This window comes from Hippocampus guttulatus, chromosome 4, assembly GCF_054856545.1.
Source record: "Hippocampus guttulatus isolate MCC_2025c chromosome 4, RoL_Hgut_1.0, whole genome shotgun sequence".
NCBI classification, from domain to species: Eukaryota; Metazoa; Chordata; class Actinopteri; order Syngnathiformes; family Syngnathidae; genus Hippocampus; species Hippocampus guttulatus.
Window position 1 is genome coordinate 18,437,569 of NC_141264.1, and position 22,432 is coordinate 18,460,000.

Genomic DNA, 22,432 nt, shown 5'->3' on the forward strand with positions numbered 1-22,432 from the left:
AAATAAAAGCATGCATATAAATAAGCTCTGTAGCACACAGATGACCACGAATCCTTTGTAACCCCTGATGGGATACAAAGTATATATAAAGTCGGTTTAAATGTGACATCAAGTCAACTCTTAGCAGTTTTTCAAATTCGTACCTTTCCTACGAGAAAAGTTCCTAAACCTCAATCCAGAGAGGCCCCCTTGTCTCTCACAATGGCACTAAATGATCGAAAAACTACTCCGTACTCCATTGTCCTCGCAATACGCACATCAGCAGTCACAGCCATAGTGCTTTTTTTTTCCTCTTTTATACGAAAACAGTTTATTGACTTCTCAACAACTGCCAACTGTACAGCCTTCAAGGATGACGACATGAATGCGAGTTCGAATGCGTTTACGGCGAGACAATTGTCCTCTATGGGCGGGTTGTGGTGGAATATTATGAAATATCGCGGAAAGCAAACAGCATACGCAAATTGTCATATGTGCTGATGACGTTTACTTGCCACCGTAAGACTTGCATATCAGTCACGAAGCATTTAAAAAAAATAAAAAATAACAACCAGCAAGCAAGAGAAAGGACCATTTAGACGGATGACTTTGTTGAACGAGGCAATGAAGCGTCACATCAACAGGCTGGAAAAAAAAAAATCAAGACCCAGCTGCTTCGCCGTAAAAGCCATCAGTCCTTCAGTAGATAATCCATTTGAATGTTATTGAAAGCAGCCAGAGTCCACAGTGAGGTCTTCACCGAGTTGGGGGCGGGGGGGGTTCCTCCCCCCGAGATTGAGCGAAAAAGTAGCACAGACCAACGGTTTTCCCGCTTCCAGTCAGACAATTTTTTTTTCGAATTATCCACCGCTAAAATCCACCGGTCAACACTTTGTTGTGTTCTGTTTTAAAAGCAAATTCCAGTGAGGGGGGGAAAGGTTGTTTTTCAGGAGAGGGGGTTAAAAAAATCTTTTAAAAATTAGATTTCTGTAAAGGTCATCCATCCATTGTGGAAAAAAAAGAGCAGGGGATGGGGGGGGGGGGGAATAGAATATCCTCTTACAAAGTCCTAATCTAATTTTCATCCCCGGAGGGAAAAGAAAAACACAGAACAAGAAAGAACCATCACAAGCGTAATTGGACACCCAAATATAAATCTATAAAAAGGCCTTTTTTTTTAACTCCATTATGTACACTTTTCACAGGACCTCCAATGAAAAATTCCAGAGCGAAGCGCCGCTTCTTGCTGTGTCATGGAACTTTATTCCCACATTAAAAATTAGAAGTAATATCCGAGAAACAACCCCCCCCCCCACCCCAAAAAAACTCCCAGCAAAACATTATTTTCTTCTTAGTGCCTTTGGGAACCACTCTCGCTGTACAAGTGTTACTTGGATGAGTGAGGAGGTGCAGTGCCAAAGATCACAACATCCGGGGGGGTGGGGCCCAGAAAAAAAAGTCCACCTTGGTCTGGCACTGCCAAACCTCCTGGCTGTCCGTCCATGAGGGGGGCTGCAGGCAACATCCACGCTGTCTGTGAGGGGGGGGTCCGCGGAGGAGGCGCGCGCCGGCCGGTCCCGAGCGCGGCGGCCTAAGCGCTCCGCTCTCAGTAGATCACTTCATACACTGTGGCCTTCTTGTCACCAGAGCCCGTCACGATGTACTTGTCATCCGTGGAGATGTCGCAGCTCAGGACAGATGAGGATTCCTTGGACTGTCAAGACAACAAAGAGCAGCATTTCAGGCTCGGATGCATCATTTCAAGTGGAGGGAGGGAGATCGGGTGACGACAGTGCAAATATTAGATTGCAGCGATTGTCAAGCGGCGGCCTGGCTCGCCTTCCAAGCCACTTATTTGTCGAGTCAATAACTCGGGTTTGACTGAAAGGGGAGCGGACGGCGGTCGCGGCGACCTCCCTCTTAGTTCAAACATGTACGTGCTTTTGGAGCAGCTACAGAAAGAAAATATTGATCGCATACCTGGAATATGCTGGCGCCGTAGGGAGTCCTCCAAGCGTTCAGCAGGTTGTCCTTCCCAGTGCTAACAAACCATTTCCCTGTGGGGGGGGGGGGGGGGGGGGGTGGAGAGATGAATTCCACCCGACCGAAGTAAATAAATAAATAAAGATGCCGTCACTGTCTGGTGGCATCCTCTTATCTAGCAAAACCACGATTTAAAAAAAAAAAATAGTGCTCGCTTGATTTTCCAAACAGCGCTTCTTTCGTGCTGCTATTTGACTTTTTATCGTATATCATTGCACACTCACTTATGGTTTAGGCGATACATTTTGGATTGAATTTGGTGAAGCTGTCGTAGTGAGCGCTTTAAAGAGTGCAAATAAACTGTTTTGTAAGCAAACAACTGGAACTGATGAAGCTACATTAAGCATCTTTCATATTAGTCTGTGAATAAAGTGCCTTTATTGTAGCATAAGACTAATCTATAAAACCCAAACGCTTATGTATCATAAATCTGATGTCATTTTAACAGAGATTAATTTATTGCTTGAATTTGTTAAAATAAAGAAATAAAAGAGGACCTGATAAATAAAAAAACAACGCAATATTGCGAGGGAATAAAAGAAATCATAATGGGATTATTTTTCAAAATTATTCAGTCCTATTTAATATGGTAAAATATTTTCGGCAATTCATTACGCTTTCGTTGATTCAAACAGTCCAAACACAAGACCAGCCGTGCACATTAAAGTCTGTGGTCATGTCCCCCGACCAAATACTTCACAAAACATCTTCACAACCTCTTTTTTAAAGGTCTTCGAGCAATGGGCGATAAAATAAATCAAAGACTGGGCCAACCCCTTGTAATAGGCGGAAAATAATGTGCAGGGAAAACTTGCCTCCATGACTGATGAGCGTCCTTCCGCAACAAAGCATTTGCAGGGATCGAGTTTTAACAAAACAAGCGTACGTAAACCTTACTGTTTTCACTTTATCGCCCAAAACCAACAAAAAAAACCATTTAGACATTCAATATAAGTGACAATTAGTTTAGCAGTTCGTGTTACAAGACTTCAGACAGACAGTGACAATATGTTTACGGTCTCCCCTTGCTTATTGTGTGCATTCATACCGCAGTAGGCGAACTTGAGGGAGAGTACGCAGCTCTCGTGCAGGTGCAGCTGATACTTGTCTGGTTTGGAGTGGTGCAGCACTTCCACGTTGCTGCTCTCCATGCCCACAGCCAGCCACTCGCCAGTCGGGCAGTAGCCGAGTGAGAAGATCTGCAAGCGGAATCGCCGCGTGGATTCAATGAGCAAAGATTCCCTCGTCGGGCCTTTTGTTGGCATTGGCCCGCTTGTCGTACCTGCGAGGTGAAGTCGTGCTGCTGCAGCTGTCGACCCTCCCTCAGATCCCACGAGCGAACCGTGTTGTCGAGGCCGCCTGTCCATAGCTTAGTGCCGTCGTGGGATATGTCGATGCAGCTCGCGCCATCCGTGTGACCCTGGAACTGCCTACGAGCAAAAGAAAAAGACAAACATGACACATGTCTCCTATTAAAAAAAAAAAAAATTAAATGCTGTCTAGAAGCGGCCTACGCAAGCAGTGGCTTTCTTCCCACCTGACAAGAGTTTGATTGTGGAGGTCCCACACGGCAATATTTCCATCACTGCAGCAGGAGAAGCAGACTTTGGCGTCGGGGCTGATGGCCAAGGCGTAGCACGCCGGCGCGGAGGAGGTGAGCTCAGCTTTGATACGCGGCGTCTGAGAGGCCAGATCCCAGATGGTCAACGTGCTGGCCTCGCCTCCCACGATCAATGTGCGGCCATCGGGCAGCAGCTTACACGAGCGGATGTAGTTATCCCTGTTCTGTTGCACACAGGACACAAAAGCCAATCAATGCGTGCGCGAGGCTGGGCGGCTTCGGGGAGATTTAGAAAGAAGTGGGTGGCAAAAAAAAAAAAAAAAAAAAACAGCTGTCATAACAAATCAATACGAGTACTTCTCAGAGCTAGTCGGCTCGCTTTTCAACAGATATGTACGGTCGCGTCTCCTTTGTTGTGTTGATATTCTTCGCAAAATGTCATGTAATAGTTATCGGCTCCTTCCTTCAAAATGTTGCGGTCGAGAGGGCATATTATTGAATGAAAGCTCGCTTCTTTTTTTTTGGCTGTTAAAAGTGAAGCTGTCAGCGCAGTGTGTGGGTGTGTCTGGCGTGGCCCCTGCACGAAACAAAAGATCATCCGACTGCTAACGGACCGAGCGTTTGTTGAAACAGCTCGTACCTGTCAAAACAACAAACTCTGTTGTGGAAACGCACGCGATGAGTGAGTGGTGAATCAGCGGCGCGCCTCACCAGACAGTCCAGTTGGGACACGGGACTCTTGCTGCCAGGTTGGCTGATATCCCAGATTTTCACACAGCCTTTGCCACCCGTGTAGACGTGGCGTGTGGGGTTGCTGATGGTTACGGCGCACACCACCTCGCCGTGACTCAGTGTGTTGATCTGACGAGCGTGGCGTGGGATTCCGGGGCCGATCAGGGCGTCGGGCGGGAAAGGCACAGGCTGCATCTGGCCGTCGGCACTCACGTGGAATGAATAAGCGCTGGAGGGAGGGGAAAAAAGGTTTTCGATTTACTGTTGACCTGACCTTACGAGGTGGGGGTTTAGCACCGCTGCAATAAATAAGCTGTAATACTTACGGTTTGCCTCCTGAGATGGAGGTGAGGCTCGCTTGAAGTCCCGGGGCTCTCATGTGGGTGTGAGGATCAAAACCCTGAGAGAGAACCAAATAGAAGCAAGATTATTCAAGACCTCAAATCGGGCTTCAACCATTGTCACCTGTGAAATGAATGATTAGCCGCAGCGAAAAGGAAGATTTAGCCAGATCCAGAATTGATTTGCAATTCAAGGGAACAACATGCTTCTGGACAGACAAAACAAAATACAACTTTTGGTTACGTGTCTTTTTCTGAAATTTAAAAGAAACCAGTAAATGTGCATCGCGGATCAGTTTGATGATATCTGAGCTTCTGACACATATCAAAAAAAAAATACGACTACAACAATAAAATATGTTCCTCGGTAAAACGTTATCAATATGCACTCTCCAGACATTCGGAGCCAAATTGTCAAGACAAGAGGATGCGTTACCATGGGGGAGCGTCCGTAAGCTGCGGCGGCTGCTGCGCTCATCTGAGGGGAAATGTGGAGACCGGCATACACACCGGGGCTCGTCAGGCCTCCGTTCATTTCGTGATGACCCATCATGGCAAAAGGCGTGGGGTAGGAGCCTGCGATGGACAGAGGTGTACGCAAGGCTGGGGCTGCTGTAGACAAAGGAAGCGGCGGCGCGTCGCATTAGCAATAGCATGTGACGTAACAGCAGATTGAGCACAAACAGGATGGGAAAGCCAAGCGGCGTTTTACAATGTCGAGAGAGAGAGAGGAGAATGTTACCTACCAAGAGCCTCCATGCCTGGTGGTTTGCCCAGGATGGGTCTGAGCCCAGGAGTGGAGCTGGTGCCAGGGGTGGGGGCATCATTTCGCGGGGTGGGGGTGTTGGATTTGAGGCCAGGCGTGGAGGATTTGTCATTCTGTCGAGGGAACGACGGCGCGAGAGTGTTCACAATCTGGGAAGCTGGGCAGCGTTCAGACTGACGATTTGAGAGCAAACTCAACTTAATCCAGTCTAATTCTGACAACGCTTACAGTCCTGCAGAGCCATAAACTGCTATTTATTCTAAAACCTATTACAGCCACAATGGGGATAGCCACTTTTTATCCTTTTACTGCTTTGGCTTTAATCTTCCAGTGAGGCAGAGGGGGAAGGGGGAAAAAAAATCCCAGAATCGTTAAATACATTGAGCTATTAACAGCGGCGACCTGACTGATCCTGATTCGGGACAATATTATCCCTGATGTTTAGTCATGCACTTAGAGCAGAGACAGCTATTACCTAATCCACTGCCAAAAACGTCCTATTTTTATTCGGACGCATCCCTTCGCTGGCGCTTTTAAACCCCTTTCTGGCCTACTTTGAAGCGACTCCACCGCGCCTTACGTGACTGAGCTCCTTGGCCTTGGAGGATGGGGTGCTTCCGGAGGACGCCACTGACGCGGGGCTGTTGGGTGTGTCCTTCTTGGGGGGGCGGGGCTTATCAATGCCATTCTCGGGCGGCGAGTGTGCTGGGCTGGCCCGAGGCGTGGCCGGGTCCTGGAGAAAGGCGGCCACAGTTAACGTCATTTCAATCTAGGATGGGCAACCCATGTCCTCGATTCATTTGTCAGCCATGGAAGAGTCGCCACCACAACACCGATCTTAAAAGTGCACACATTTCATCCTTTTATTTCAGCCACATTTCAGATAAAATGTACTTTTTCTCAAACACGCCCCCCCCCCCCAATAGTGCTAGCAAAAAAATTGTGACCCCACCCCCCGTTACTCCATCGTTTACTTTGCCCATGTCCGACTTTAACGGTTTGGCAAAAAGAGCCACTAACTCATTCAGTACCAGCCAATTATAGACCAAGTCTGAAAAGACGTCAAAAAACGTCTTTGGGAGCGAGTGAGATAATAAGCCGTTTGCTCACCTCATTGGAAACATCGACCACCAAGTCATCACTTTTCTCTCCATCGCTGTCCTGTTACGATGAAGAGCACGTGTGAGTTCAAGAAATCTTTGATGCACATCGTCTCTTTTTCACAGACGTACATATCTGCTCATGCTGTCCTTCTCCTCCACTTTGCGCTTCTTGGAGTCCAAACTGTAGTCGGAGGAGCTGCGGTGCTTCTCGCTGGCTGTGCGTAAGCTTTCGGATGGCGATATTGAGTTATTCTGAAAGCAGAAAGGCAAACAAAGGCTTTATTAGCTTTTCATCTACCAGTGAATCATTCATCTGTTACAAGTTGCTCACAGGGAACACGCCCCGTGCCAAGGCAAACACTAAAAGCGTCTCATTTGCGCAATTATGGATGTCGAAGACTCTTAAAATGCAGCTGTGAGCCAGCACCAAAGTGTACCCTGACACCAGCCAAGCCCAATCTCTCACACACACACACACACACACACACACACACACACACACACACACACACACACACACACACACACACACACACACACACACACACACACACACACACACACACACACACACACACACACACACACACACACACACACACACACACACACACACACACACACACAAGCCTGTCTCTGGCCACACAACAGAATGGGCCATTATCTGAGCTGAAAGGAGGATGGCTTGTTTTCTAAGCCGGGGGCTCCCTCCTCCTCAGAGCTGGACAACAAACAACCTCACGGGGACATGAGCAGAGTGTTGTGGCTGAACAGAGGGCCTTTTCTCTGCCGTCACTCAGGCTAAGCGTGAGAGCGCGCGGGGAGGAGAGAATGTGGATGTGGCGGCCATTGATTGCCGCACTGTGCTCGGGCGCCGTGTCAGCTCGGCCTTTTGAGGCAGAAAGACAACCTCCAACGTTGCCAGTGGCCACGGCACCGTGGGACAGCGGCCGGTGCTTCTCGGTGGAGCCCGCGCGCCCACACAAACATAGACGGCGCACTCCAGACGCCAACTGAATGGGAGGAACTGGGCAGGAGTCCAGCGGCGCCCCCCCATTCCCCGCGTGGAACAAAAGCTATAATGTGGACAAGTCAGCGGCAGGCTGGAGAAGTGAACAATGACCGACGGACTGGCAGCCCGGGCAACGAGCCACCGTCTGGATAATGACGGACCTTTAAAGGGACGCTTAGCGTGACTCATTAACCAAAGTCACCACCGGGCTATCAGATGACCTAGGACGAGGGCGCAGAAACAAACAAAACAAAAAAGTCCCGCTAATCGCCCCGGGAGTGACATTTCTTCAGACATGACCGAACCCATTGAGCCGACAGATCTCAGCCACCCATCGCAAGCCATCAGCGATCGCAGCCATTCAAATTAAACGCCCGGGAAGGTCCGCCCATGAGGAAATCAAAACACTTTCCCATTTGTGCCTCTAAATATTCATCACATGCCAAGCGGGAGAGGGAAGAGGGAACGAACTGGTAAACAGAAGGGATCAAATAAATCCTTTAAGACAAGGGATGTCCACGTCATTCAAGAATTGTCATGGAATGACATGGCTTGTAATCTCTGCGGCATGGTACCACCAGTCATTTCCCTCGTGGATTTAAACACTTTGGATTTCCATGATCAACCTCATTTCACATCACTTCTTAACTTTGTTATCTTCCCTCTCAAAGGTTTTCCATTTGTTTTGTCATTGGATGAGAAAATGCAAAAACTACTTTGGATGCGTCCATTTTTTACAAGCCGCTTGCCGGAGCAGCCTTGACGTCCGTCTACTTCGTCTCTTCCGGCTCCACCGGGAGGATCCCAAGCCGCTCCCAGGCCAGCTGTGAGAGTCCATCCGGGCCGTCTCTGCTTCTGGCCCTTCCCTGAGCACCTCGAGTTGACAGAATTGCACTGAACTTTGTGGAGGGGTCAGCATGAGGCAAGCAAGACTCCATTAGATCTGTGAATGGAGACTTTTTTTTCCCTCCCTCCATCTTTCAACATTGTAAGGCATTTTCTATCTTGCTTGCTCTGATTACAGTCGCAGGTGAGCTGGAGCCCATAGCTGTTGACTTTAGGCAAGAGGCCGGCCGGGAACGTTTGCCAAAGCGATCGTAGCGCACGTACAAACAAACAACAGTTCACGATGATGGAAAATTCATTGTTATTTATAGTCTTCAATTCACTTGAAAGACAGTGCAGTGCAAGCTCGATTTATAGACACCCTAGATGACCAACATTTAAAAAAAAAAAAAAAAGTGTCGTTATTTCCAGTCTACGAACAGCATCACGCATGGCTGCGGAAGGCTCGGAACTTGAAGCTTTGAATAATTAGCTCCTTGTTTCAAGTGTCTCTGTTGACTAAATAGGCCACCGCATCCCACAATGCACCGCAAAAGCTGTGCTTGCGTTGTGGATGGTGGCGGTGAGCATATCGGGCGAGCAGTAACCAAAGTGAGCGTCATCAATATTCCGTACCCAAAACGACAACGCAGTGGGTGTGCTTGTGGACCCACTGCGCTTTCATCATCATGAATTGTGTTTTCACCTCCTTCTATATTGCCCACTATTTTCCAGACGGAATCATCAAAGTAAAGCAAATAGAACGCCGTTCTATGGATGGAATGCATTTCCAGTCATTTCAGACTGTCGGTGAATGTTTGTGTTTGAGAATGGGGGTGGCCAAACAAATGACATTAGTAACTCGAGATTTCAATTTGTCTGGAAAAACTTGACAGAGCCCAAATTCTTAACTCCAACCTCAGAACTTGGACGCAGATGTGTTAAGCACATTACTGTGCTTCCTATGGATCCCACTGCTTTAGTCTTAAAAAAAAAAAAACACCAACTATGCTGAGGATGAAAAAGTCATTGTTCCTTTCACACTCACCGTGCTCTCTGTGCGGCAAACATGGCCATGGCGGTCACGACGAAGAAGATGAAGTCAAGCATAAAGAAGGAAAAAGAAGCCAGTTAGCGTATCATAACAGACCCCCCCGGCAGAATGTGCGAGAATCAACTTGAGGGCATGATGCCTCACTTATCGGCTTGCTAAAGCCGTTGAATCGCTTATGCAGTCATGGGCTGGGAATGTATCAGCTCATTACCTCGACAGAATGTGAACAGACAGGATGTGCTCATCACCTAAGGGCCCCGCGACTGCTCTAGAGAGACGGAGGAGCGCTCCGCCGTGAGATGTTTTACCCTCGTTGAACATCCACGCAGCCGTCGCGACATTCGTCTACACGTCGGGGGCGTCGCTAATTGGACCTCACCTCTGTGTTCCAGATCGTGGTGGTTCTTCTCATCCTTTACCGAAAGGTGGGCTTGGCTGCCGAGGGCTCCGAGCGCAAGCAGGCCCGATCCCGAGCCCGCCACGGGAGGGATGCCGGGAGGTTGCAGGCCGGAAGGGTGCGGGGGCAGCTGGACGGGAGGCCCGTGAGCGGCGTGGGAGAGGTGCTGCGCCTGCAGCTGCTGCTGCTGAGAGTCGACACGCGAGACACCAAGTGGGTCAGAGGGAAAAGGCAAGTCGAGCGCACGTACTAAACGGAACTAAGGCTGATCTGTTGATGATCTTAACACATTGACGCATTCTATTACCGGCGGGATCAGAATGTGACTCCAGGCGGTGCTATTTCTGGACTGTGCCAACCGTAGCTTTGCACCCATGAGAGGAGAAACAGTGACTTGTGTTCACCCCCGCCTCCCCCGCCTTTAAATTTTTTTTTTATTTTAACAAAACTAATGCATGAGACTCGTGGAGCACGACGCTTGATTGTGCTGCAGGAGCAGCATCTCGAGTGAGAGAAACAGTAACGACAAAGAGCCACTTTGAGTCGACCTGCACTTAATGGAGAGTAAACATTTGACTTCAGGTAAACGAGTGCGCAGCAGCACCGCAGCACTTAATGCTCCTCTGCGCCACCCATGAGCAAAGACTTAAGCAATGCGAGGAAGCGTAGGAATCTGTCAGCCTGCGGTTTGAACAACTACCTGATTTTAAAAACACTTCCAAAAAAGATTTTCTTCCAAGCAGCCTCTTTTTACGCCCCCCCCCCCCCCCCCATCATATTCATGTTCCCGGATTAACAGAACATGAATCATTTGCACGGGCACACTTAAAAAGACGGAACCGACGCGAAGTGCCAAGAGCTGGCACTGCAGCCGTCTCACTTGGAGTGTTTGGAGTGTGCGTTTTGTGTGCGTCGGGAGGGCTGCTGTGGGAGCCACGAGCGGGGGGTCCCACGCTGGCACTCACTCCCTCCCATATTCGCCATCAATATTTGAGAGGCACAGGGAAATGGATGGGAGTTAAAAGCCCCTTAGCATGGAAGTAAGCAGTTTAAAGGAAGGTTAAATAATACTCAGCTGAGACACCAATAAAAACATCAGCAATTTATTACCCGTCTGTGAGCCAGCTGAATAATTCAGCCGCCGTTACGACGGGCGCCTTCTCGCTTTTACAAGAATGGCTTCAATCAGCGGCCATTATCGCCACTTCACCAATATCGAGCACGAAAGATCGGGGAGGTGAAACAGCAGACCGCCGAGGTTTTGTGTTAATTGCTTCATTCATCCTGCAGGACCTGTCCTGGAAATCGAGAGGCCTGCATTGGGAAATGGCTGGCATGACTTGACTTTGCAACCCCGTCATTCGCACTACAGGGCAGAGACTATGTCAACGTCATTACCAACTGCCTCCAGGACAGCGAGGTAGAGCCAGAGGGGGAAAAAAAAAAATAGGAGAGCAAGTGTGTTTATAATATTGTGTCCGTGAGGGGAATTAAGGGTCGTCAGCAGGGGGGTGGGGGGCAATCCTTGCTCATTGTGTTTAATGAGCCACCAATGGCCAATATGCATGGCTGATCAGCAAGCGCCCTCATTAGAGGACCATTAATGATGACAATAATAAATAAAGGAGTCTATTTGGTTTCTTCAAATTCAATCTTCCATGATAAAGACATTCTTTCTTCACATCAGATAAAACGACACGTTATCGCTTATGTACTAGCTGGATTCACTCTGACAGCTTTCTGGTGCATTGCACTATTGTTCTGTGTGCACGCGCAAAAACACAACTGACCTTCATTTTAACATAAATTAAAAATACATTTGCACACACTTCAGGAAAGGTACATCCGGGCTAAGTTGACATTTGGTCTATTAGCAACTCAAACCGGAACCACTCGCAGCCATCTCGACACGTGCAGCTGCCCTACTTGCATCCTATTAATGGCCCTCAGCACCATCAATAAGACATGCGGCCATCTCCTGAAGGCTGCCTGGCATGCTCTTTCACCCGACCTTGCTTTACAATATGCATGAGGATTTTGGCATGCCTTGCAGAGCTTCTCCTCAATGAATAACGGATGGGAAGGTGTTCGTAAAACATACAGCAGCTACATCACCAACGCGCCATGAGCGGCCAGCGGGTCACGGGCGGGGGCCTGAATGCTTCTTAATGTAGGGTAGGTGCCAAACAAGAACACAACGCAGCATACGGGACCCAAAAAAAAATGCTGGTAGGACCGCAATGTAGTCACTGATAAAGCCGCAAAAAATTTCAATAACCGCGCAAAAGTGTTCTTCTAATTGATTTTTTCCGACAATTTCTTTGTAAGTACCAACACCAGGTACTGGATTGGGCCGATAGCGGCCTGATTTCAAGGTATCGGGGAGTAATGATGTTTACCGATACCAGCCACCGATACTTCCGTCAGAAAGACAATGGGGCCTTTTTCACAATTAACTGTCATGGTGTGAAGTGAAATTTGCTCTTTGGTTCTCAAGGTGGCGTACTTTGTATCTCTGAGTATGAGAGAGCAACTACTCCTGGTATCGGGTGTGATCCCTAACAATCGCAATCAAACATGCCGAACAATCACCTATGACCGCGGCACCTTTTGACTCCTTCACACCGAATTGATGACAAAAAAAAAAAGTCAAAGCTGGGTGGCAGATAAAGCGGCGTAGCTTCGGATCACTACTGCTTCATCAACACCAAGCACCCTTCTTGAAGTGTAGTAAAACATCTGGCTCAGCCCAATGGGGACAAAAATCCATAGTTTCAAGACACTCACTCAGAAAAATTCTGTGGGGAAAAATCATCCTGGAACCAAAAGTCCCCAAAGGGGGCATCAATGGAATTCCAATACGTGGCTGCAATCATCCAATCAGCCTGCGGGGCCAGCCTCCGCTAAAGACTCTGCGAGTGGAGTCGATCACCGACAGCGCAAAGGTGAAACCAATCACGGCGGCGGTTGGAGGGTGCTGATCAATGAGGAACAGATGGCGTATTGAAGGCGGCGATGGACGCGGAGGCGTGGATGGCCAATTGCCGCGTGCGCTGCCTCAGCTTCAGCCGGCCGTGATTGTGCTCACCCCCCCCCCCTGCCTTTTCATTCCCACTGCGATCCAGGTCAGCAGTGAAGGATGAGGCTCCTCGTTAAAACCTTAACCAATTAAAGCAATACCGAGCCGAGAGGAGGATTCTCGAGAGCTCTCAGGCTCTCATTTATAAATGCATAACAAGGCAGTGAAGACGCCACAGAGACCGAAGCGGGAGTTCAGAGCTCCACTTGTAGCCTATGCAGCTCTGGAATTTATCCAGAAGCATCAACACATAAATATGTTCTGGGGCTGCGTGAAATTGGAAAAACAAATGATATGCGATAGATAGATAGAGAGATATAGTGCCATTATGTTCAAAGCTGCATCAATTAATTTCAAGAGGTATAGCATCAACAGTTGGCAACATAGGATACATGAAAAGCATTCACAAACATGTATTGTGCCTTACAGGCACAAACCAATTTGTTTTTTTGAAAAAATGAATAAAAAGGGGGTACACACGGTGAGAGGCAGATTGGGAAGTCCACGTACCCCGATGATGGCATTCAGCTCAGTCATAGTGACCTGCTTTGCCCGTTCCACTGCCTGAGCAACCTGCTGTTGGTGCTGTGGGACGACATGAACACACAAGCATGAGGACACGCGCGCTCATCTCGGAATCCGCCCACTTTGATTTCATTTAAAATGTCATCGCAAATGCTCTTTGCAAAATATTGAAGTGGAGTGGAACCTCTTCAGTTCATCCATTTGAAATTGGATTAATACATTTGGAGGGGGTGGAAATGGGGAAAAATATCGCACAAAACTTTGGAATTCAAATAGTGGTCCTGACCTCACTGCAGAGCATCACATTGGTTTGATTTTGGGGCCCTTTTTGTTTTTAGCCCCAAAATGACAACGCGCTTCAACAAGGTTATAGTTCGGAGAAGAATATACGAGTGAAAAAAGCAGACTCAAAAGTGTGTTTGGTGAGGTATCCGCTGTACAAATTGAGTGTGTGGTGTGCAATTAGGTGGCTGGATGATGATGTGCCACCTCCGCGAGTAACGACAACAGATGCTTTTACTGTCATTAAAATTCAGTGTGTCAACAGAAAAAAAAAACACCAGTGTGCTGAAATTCTTGACCAAAACAGGTCAAGAGACATTTTATAAGGCACCTGGAAAAGGGATGGAATTGTCAAAACACGTCCCCTTTTAAGGTGTCATGTTTTTAGGTTGTAATGTTGACAGAGGTTAACTTATTCTTGTTTAACAGTTAACGAGTGTTGAAATGAGAGTTCAAAACAGCGCCTGTGCAGTTAAAAATCTTCCTGATGAAAGTTTGAAGGCGGAATGAATCATTTGTATGTCCATTGTCCAAAGTTGCTTTGAAATTAGTGCTGCAAACAAACGGAAGCTCGGCCAGCGTTCCCGTGTTCGACTTCAGAGGTTCCAACTGCATATTCGACGTGAAGTGCTACAATCTAGGCATCAAGTATCTCAAAAGTGTAACGTGACGGCGTTTTGAGGGCTCCATTCGCAGCTTACCTCTTGCGACAGGAAAGGCATGATTTGAGCTAAAATGGCGTTGAGCCGTTTGGCAATCTCCGTCTGGAAGACAACAGAGGAGCAAAAGGAGACGTGAAAAGATGAGCCAGACAGTGGCTTCGCGTAACCCCGCCTTTAATGTTGACGCCGATTAAGTCAATTACAGCGGCAATCAGAAGTGCTTGACTCAACATCCTCTAAACAGCGTGATATTGACATTTGAAAGATTTAAAACATTAGGCGAGCCCAGGGGGATGGAGCACAGCTGTGCTGAGAGTGCACTCCATGCTAAACGGATATGAGGCGGCAGCCGGGCAGAGTGCTGCCGGATTGAGAGGATCCTCTCTCGCTCCCCCCTCGCCGGAGAGTGCACCGTCCCGCACTTAACGTCCACGTTCAACCGCGCGACCGCATTCCCGCAAAGTGCCCCCCCCCCCCCCCCCACAAAGCAAATTCGATGCGTTGCTTACATGTGGCATTTCGGACATCGTGTAAAAATGACACAGCGGAACGACCTCGAAGGGAACACATGGTAAACTTATCAATACTACGGGAGGCGATGCTGCCTTTTTCCTGGTCCATTTGTCAGTGCAAAGCAAGTGTGCCCCCCCCCCCCCGCCTTCCCCCATCCATTCACAGAGGCCTGCCTCCATTCCTCCGCCTGTCCCGCAAGCGCCATGGCAACGGCTACAGCCCTATCTTGCTGGGATCATTATGCAAATGGAACCTCTCCTTGACCGTAACAGGCTTTAAAATCATATTACGTGCTTGGAGGCAGGTCATTAAATTGAATTTTCGGCCTGTCGATCACATGAATGCTGCAAAATGAATGCTGGGTTTAAAAGAAAAAAAACCGAGAGGGCGAGAGAGAGAGAAAGAGAAAGAGGAGCAGTGGGGGGAGGAAGAGGTGTGCCGAGGGATGGGGGGGGGCATCCACTCCCCCTCCCTTGTAAAAACACTGCACAGCTGGCTTGCTCTGCCTGCTCTTTTCTTCCAGGGATGGAAGATGAGAGTGTTCAGGTTCAAGCTCTGCACTGGGAGCAGAAAAATAACAGTGCCAAAGCTACATCATCTATGGAATTTATGAGCTGCAGTTCATCCCAGGGCCACTGCAGAACACAAACACATCACAGGGATTTGCTCCGATTTTTCATTTGGACACACACACGCACACAGGCACACAAAAAGTGTGCTTCGCAGGACCGCCAGCTTATTTATGACACATGGCAGAAATGCCAGGCTGTTTTGGCAGCCTGATGTATTACCTCTGAGCAGCGCCAGAGAGATTGGGGAGTAATGTGCAACACAACGAGACCCGCTGACCCAAGCTGCAACATGAAGAGCCACTTAGCATGGCCAGCCAGATGGAAATATAGGATTTTTTGGGGGGGGGGGGGGGGGGGGGTTTGACCGGGCTTTATCTTGTTCAGCAATGTGTTTTGTTTTGTTTTTGTTTTTTTACATACAGACATACCTTTTTTCTTGTACAGTGACAGAAAGTGGATTGTATTTCGACCTGAACAATGAGTCAAACTCAAATCTACATCGCAGTGTCCATCCATCCATCCATTTTCCAATTCGCTTTATCCTCACTAGGGTCACGGGGGGTGCTGGAGCCTATCCAAGCCGTCTTCGGGCAGTAGGTGCGGGACACCCTGAACCGGTTGCCAGCCAATCGCAGGGCACACAGAGATGAACAACCATCCACGCTCACACCGAGGGACAATTTTGAGTGTTCAATCAGCCTGCCGTGCATGTTTTTGGAATTTGGGAGGAAACCGGAGTACCTGGAGAAAACCCACGCAGGCCCGGAGAGAACATGCAAACCCCACACGGAAGACCGGAGCCGGGATCGAACCCACACCCTCTGCACTGTGAGGTTGACAAGCAAAGCACTCGGCCACTGGGCCACCCATCGCAGTGTCATAAAATGCAATTTATAAATTGGGCTGCAATTTGGAGAGATTCACTTTGGTTGCGCTGTACACTCATTTTTTTGATGGCATCAAAGTTGGCAAGCCTAGTCTTGTTAATTTCTTCAGAGGTGCGGTCCACATGGTTACATGTCATTGCTTCATAAAACACAAATAAATGGAATTGACGCCACCGATTAGTTTGCATTCGTTTTGTAATCTGATTTATGACTTACTGGCATATGTTTTATGCCACACTTGATTTGTAGAAATTTGCGAAGTTGTCATAGTGAACGTTTAGGAAAAAACTGTAAGCCAAAGTTCTTGTGAGTGAGTTAATACTAATTGAAGTCGATAAATAAGATGTCTTTCATATTAAATTACGGTTCATTTGCTTTTGTCTGAGCTAATGGAGGCCTGAGTAAGGAAACCAAAACATTTATGCATCATCAATCAGATATTGTTTATTGTAATATCGATTCATGTACTACTCACATAAAGTTAGGAATATTTGGCTTTCGGGTGACATTTCAGGACGAGCCTAAAATGTATTCAAGCCTTTCCAGGTGAATTCAATGAGACCTTCTCTAAGCTTTTGAAAACACATGTCCAACTATTAAATGTTTCGGTAACTTTTTGCACAAGTTGCCGTTCTCTAACAAGGATCTTACGGGCAAAAATTCACAACAGGCGTTTGGATCCTTGAATCCGCCAATGAACGTCCTGGTTCAGTTAGAGCTGCTGTTTCAACACTCGTCCTCATCATGCCGTTCACATTTTGACATCATGAGACCAAGACGACGCCTAACAACGCATCAACAGCACCTTGACATTGTGATGCTTCAAACGGGACATTCTCAGACGGAAGTATCTTTCGGGAAGAGTGGGATGCCACGCCGCAGCAGACAATGAGCCGACTTGTGAACAGCATAAGACGTCATTGTCAAGCTGTAATTGATGCTCAAGGGCATGTGACGAGTTAGTGAGACGTTGACATTTTTTGTTGGGGCGTACCCACCATTGTTGTTAACTTTTGTTTCAATCAATTGTTTGAGATGAGGAAATCACCAGTTCATCCTTCTCCTTAAATGTCTTGCTTTCATGATGTGATCCCTGTCGTGTGAACTTTGTACATTTTCCATAAATCTCACCCGAAAGCCAAATATCCCCAACTTTTTGTGATGAGTGTATATTGCTTGCTTCTTTAAAAATACAATGGAGGATGACTTTTCAAAAAAAAATTATAATAATAATAAAATGTTTAAAAATTCATCCCCAATTCTATTTGTCTTTCTGGTTGACAAATGATGTTAACATTGACAGCTCCGTACAGTAACGCGTTGCGATCTTGTTTGGATAAATGATTGCCAAGTATGACATCACACTGTTTACATGACTAAACAATCGCCATCACGCCTCCATGGTGACAAACGCATGATACGAGAAACGGTTTGCCATTCTAAGCGGAACTATGGTGTAACAATTCTAATTTGTAGCCCAGATGTGCTTATCAGACCCGCGGGATACAATAGTCCTTAAGACAACACGCTAGATAACCGTCTGCATAGAAGAAAGACATTGACCCCTATAAAAGAATAAAGCTGATCAACAAGCAATGACGCCGGTTAGATAAAGGCTTTTATGAGCCTCTGTATTAACGCACTCGAGTGCGTGCTTGGGACAGAGCTCAAGAAGGGCCTTCAGAAATGGCTGAAACGCAACCGAGCCTGCGTAATCCCTGTTTGTCCAGATAAGCCATGTCAATAGCGGCCCAACATTTGACGGGATTTGTGAGAAGGCCTTGAGCGCACGGCCCCCGTTCCTCCGTAGCTTAGCGTCAACGTGACAGCTGGCCCGCAGAGGTCAGGAGGTGGCTCATCCGCTGGGCCCTCAGCAACTGGCAGCACACTCGCGCACGAACATGCAAATACGCACACAAGGTGTCAACTCGACTCAAATGCTTAAAAAAAAAAGATACAGTGCAGAGCTGGGAGGAGTTTTTCTTTCCCCCTGTTGTCGCGCCGCTGACAGATAAAAACGGGCGGTTACTGTCACTTTCAGCAGATGACAGCTCTGCCCTTGAGAGGCCAGCTTGACGCCGCCGCTACACAATTACAGGTACTCGGACTTGTGTAGCACCACTTTAAGAGCACTCTCGGCCTGCTTTGTCAGTGGCACGCAGCGAGGTGTTTGCCCGGAGCCGTCGGCAGAGTTGGAGAAGCGAGGCGAGAAACTGACTAGGATTAAATAACAAGGGCGGCGGGGTGGGGGGTGGGGGGAGAAAACTGGTCCCGTGATTTGTCGACAAACAGTACTTGACCTGTTAGATTTAAAAGGGCCACCAAATTGCCTAACACGCGAGAATCGCTAGTCAGCCTGTTTCTCGGGCAGGTGCAGAATTATCGTACACTTCTGCGACAAAGAGTGAGTAAAAACAGGGCCATTGTTCATTTGGGCTTCCGAAAACTTGAGCACAGGCAAAACAATCGGGGAGGTGCATATATACAGTATATGTACAATTTAAGGCCCGACCGATTAATCGGACGATTATGGTCCTTCAAATGTCCGCCAAAATCTTTGCCATTTGGCCAATGTTTACTGACCGTTTTTACTTTTAGCTACTCTAACCATTTCCATTTGTAACACTGGTCTCTTTATTTATGACACAGAAATACTTTTTCAGTACATACCATGAAAATTGTTATGAAATGGACCTGTTCTTCAAAAGAAAGTCTATTTTATTTTGTTTTTTTTACAAGCTCTGCTTAGGTGAGCAGCGCAAGTAATTGATCACTATTTCACACACATTCTAAAGTCATGCTTTGTTGAAAAAAAATATTAAATACAGTGCAACATAAATCAAACAAATGTGTTGAATATGACATTTTGTATCACTATCGGTGATTTAAAAAAAAACACGACACAGACTAAAGTCCTTATAATTACGGAAAATAAATACATTTTTTAAAATTAATCAGTAATCTGTATTTTTGGCCCCCAAAAACTATTTCATGAAACACGAAAAGTAGAAGGGACAAATCTGATCTTGTTTATTGTAAGTATTGTTAGTTACACTACAGATTGATGTATTGCTTGTGTTTTATTTTTTTATACATGGGGCGAGGACCGTGAAAATGTAGTCGCATATTATTTTTCAAAATCATTCAGCCTACGTACAAATGTGATGACATGTATTCTCTGCAAACGTGATTGTGTTCAATGCATGGGCAGTGCGGTAAAGGCACACCTTAGGGGAAGAGTGTTCAACAAACTCGACAACAACCCCACCCCACACCCCTCAATCCCCATTTTGGTTTTGTTTTTAACTGTGACATTGCGTTTTCAGGCTGCTGTGAAACATCCGCGTCACATAAAAGTCCCTACAAACAGCTCAACCCCAGTCGAAGGTTTCTGGTGTAATCGTTTGTTAAAATGCAAAATGGCTGATCTAAACGGACCTTACAACCAGCAGGCTGAGTTTATCAAGACGTAGTCCATTTGCACTTTCCTCCACATGCCTCTTCTTGTATGTACACAGCAGACAAGTCCTGTGGCTGGCTGTTTGTTTTGGCCCCGCTGCGATAATTACTTGGCTGCAAAATATTTAAAAAAATCCCACAGCCTCTGTCTCCCCGGCCCCGAATGACGACTGCAGGTAACAGCCCAGTCGGACGGAGGTAACAAGCAACAGATGACCGTGATTACCAGCAGCCATCGCATGTACCGAGCCGTCATATATGATGTCAAAGGGGGGGAAGGGTGGGGGCGGTCAAATAGCAGCATGGCCTCAGTCCGTCGGGGCCGCTGTACGCATGCCAAAATGTGAATTACGGCGCGCTTTGAGGAACCAAGGCACGGTTATAGGAATGGATTTCCTCACTGTGGAATAAATTCTGCTTGCAGGAAAGTAATATGCTTGTGTGCATCCAATAATCCATCCCAGCCTTGCCTGTTAACGCTCGCCATCTACTCCCCCCCCACCTATGCAGAAGCTGGGTGAGCTGTATGGACGGGGCCCACACTGTTTGCTCACAAACTCGCCGTTCAGCAGGTTAGGGCCCCCGCTGATGAATTATTCAAGCACTTCCCGCAGCTCTTTTGAGGGGACTGATAAAAAGAAAAAAGTCAGCTGCTAAAATGGATCAGTCGATTAACCTGTTTACACAAAGCCGGGAGTCGTCGCCCCTCCTCCCAACTAGTCTCTATTCTGCTACTCGTCTCCCATCCCCCTCGCCGGCCCCCCGGTTGGCGATAAGTGCCTGACAGAAGCTATCTGAGTGGCCCTGGGTCTGACAGACATGTGGCAGCGTGACACAAGGCCCAGACTCTGATGGATCACCCCGCGCCTCCGGCACTGTCATTAGCTGAGCGGGGGAAGGGACGAGAGCGCGCTGCTTTGAACACCCGGGAATCGAAGGACTTAAGCCATGTGTTTAATGCACTTCAAGCGCCACGGTGCTGTTTTGGGCTCGCATTTCCATTGAAGGGTGTGGAAGCAAGATGATGAGAGCTACAGCAGCTATGATATATCTATGGATGGGGACAGCATGAGAGTGCAAAACATGTGCAAAGCCTGGTCGACACAAGGATTAATAAATGATAATAATAATAATAAACGTGGCAAGAACTACATCAAAACATGTCTAGGGCCAGTCAAAAACAAATCAAGGGCAAAGTCAAGAGCCATGTGCCGAACCAAGTCTAGGATTAGTAAAGGACCAGGTCAAAAACCAAGTCAAGAACCAGAAAGACAGACAGTCAGACAGATCGATGCGGACCCACAGTGAAAACAAAGTGAAGAATCAAGCTAAGCTCAACGATAGGCACGTTAAGTCAAGAACCTAAACCCGGTGGGGATTTTTCTCAAATCTTCCAACGGTGTCACACCACACACAAAAATAGAAAATTTTGTGGTTTTCCGCTCTGATCATTTCAACACGGAACACAGCACACATGAAACTTCTGCCCACCATCAATCTTGAAGTTGGACCAGAGATGGGAGCGTCGTTAAGCGACAAATGGAACATGTGGAAGATGTAAGATTGTTGGCCCCGACTCGTTTTGAACCCTCTGATCCGGACACTTTAGACAAAAGGACATTCTACCAAGATACAAGTTAGTTGGCCGATAACGAGCGGTGTACAACCATTGACAAAACGACTTTTGTCCTCCTTGCTGTAATTACCGACCATCCCTGACCCTGATCGTTAATAGGCTCGCTTTAATCAGGAAGTCAAAGGTCCCGCCAGCTAAAGTCTACTTAAATCTAATCAACAGGTTGAGATAAATCCAGGATTTCGATCTCCCAGGCGGGTGTCTTACAAGACTCACAATATTTGACCGAGACAAGATTTCTAACTTGTTGGAGAGCAGCGTGAGTGCATTTACACCACGAATCACTTTTGCATTGGGCTCAGACATTCACAGTTGTATAAACCGAGGAGGAGGTTCGATTTTGAATGTTGGATGAAATTCCAATGGCCAGAGTTGTGGCTCGGTGGTGGACGGCCACCGTGTCCCAGCACGCAGGGGAATCAAGCCGAGTGAGATGGGAGGGTTTTTTTTGAACGGATTGTCTAATATATCTTAAAAAGAGAAATAAAAAGAGCAATCATGCTTCCCACAGTAAAATAACTCTCATGCAACGTAATATTCAACGCCACACTGCAAAATATGCGACAAACTTTCAGAGTAGAACGGGAATGGAAGCCCCGCCCCCTAACCTCAACCCTATTGAGGACTTCTTCAGAATCCTTGAGGTGGGGCGGCGGGGACTAAAAACCAACAGACGTCAGCTCCGGGAGGCAATTCTTGCAACCTCAAACGAGATATTGATAGAATATTTGAGACTACTGTTGACAACTAGATTGATGGCAATTGTGTTTTGGGTTGATTGTGACCAAAAAAATGGATACGCCTCATGAGTGGGGACACAGTTCATGGTCCCAGAGCAGGTTTGATGACCCCACCCCCCAAGACAGAAAAATCCCTAGAGGGCACCTACCTGTTTGTGCATCTCAATGTTGAGGCCGTAAGACATCTCATAGTACTGCAAAGCACACAGGAGAGACATTTAGTACGATATACAGTTGCAACTAGGAAGTCATATTCAACTTGTT

General features: G+C 47.3%; 1 protein-coding gene across 1 annotated transcript in view; it reads right to left on the reverse strand.

The window, feature by feature from the left end:
* Positions 1 to 238: 238 nt before the first annotated feature.
* The window catches only part of tle3a (TLE family member 3, transcriptional corepressor a), a 25,154-nt gene continuing 2,960 nt past the window's right edge, over positions 239 to 22,432 (reverse strand). Inside the window, exons 5-21 of the mRNA XM_086108713.1 lie at positions 22,318 to 22,362; positions 14,401 to 14,463; positions 13,373 to 13,477; positions 9,796 to 9,997; positions 9,411 to 9,418; positions 6,655 to 6,777; positions 6,533 to 6,583; positions 6,003 to 6,155; positions 5,403 to 5,535; positions 5,093 to 5,268; positions 4,642 to 4,715; positions 4,295 to 4,544; positions 3,560 to 3,807; positions 3,305 to 3,452; positions 3,071 to 3,221; positions 1,960 to 2,036; positions 239 to 1,693 (exon numbers count right to left, since the gene is read on the reverse strand). Coding sequence (XP_085964839.1) covers positions 1,586 to 1,693; positions 1,960 to 2,036; positions 3,071 to 3,221; positions 3,305 to 3,452; positions 3,560 to 3,807; positions 4,295 to 4,544; positions 4,642 to 4,715; positions 5,093 to 5,268; positions 5,403 to 5,535; positions 6,003 to 6,155; positions 6,533 to 6,583; positions 6,655 to 6,777; positions 9,411 to 9,418; positions 9,796 to 9,997; positions 13,373 to 13,477; positions 14,401 to 14,463; positions 22,318 to 22,362 — 2,115 coding nt within the window. The 3' untranslated portion in view covers positions 239 to 1,585. The remainder of the gene's footprint in view (positions 1,694 to 1,959; positions 2,037 to 3,070; positions 3,222 to 3,304; positions 3,453 to 3,559; positions 3,808 to 4,294; positions 4,545 to 4,641; positions 4,716 to 5,092; positions 5,269 to 5,402; positions 5,536 to 6,002; positions 6,156 to 6,532; positions 6,584 to 6,654; positions 6,778 to 9,410; positions 9,419 to 9,795; positions 9,998 to 13,372; positions 13,478 to 14,400; positions 14,464 to 22,317; positions 22,363 to 22,432) is intronic.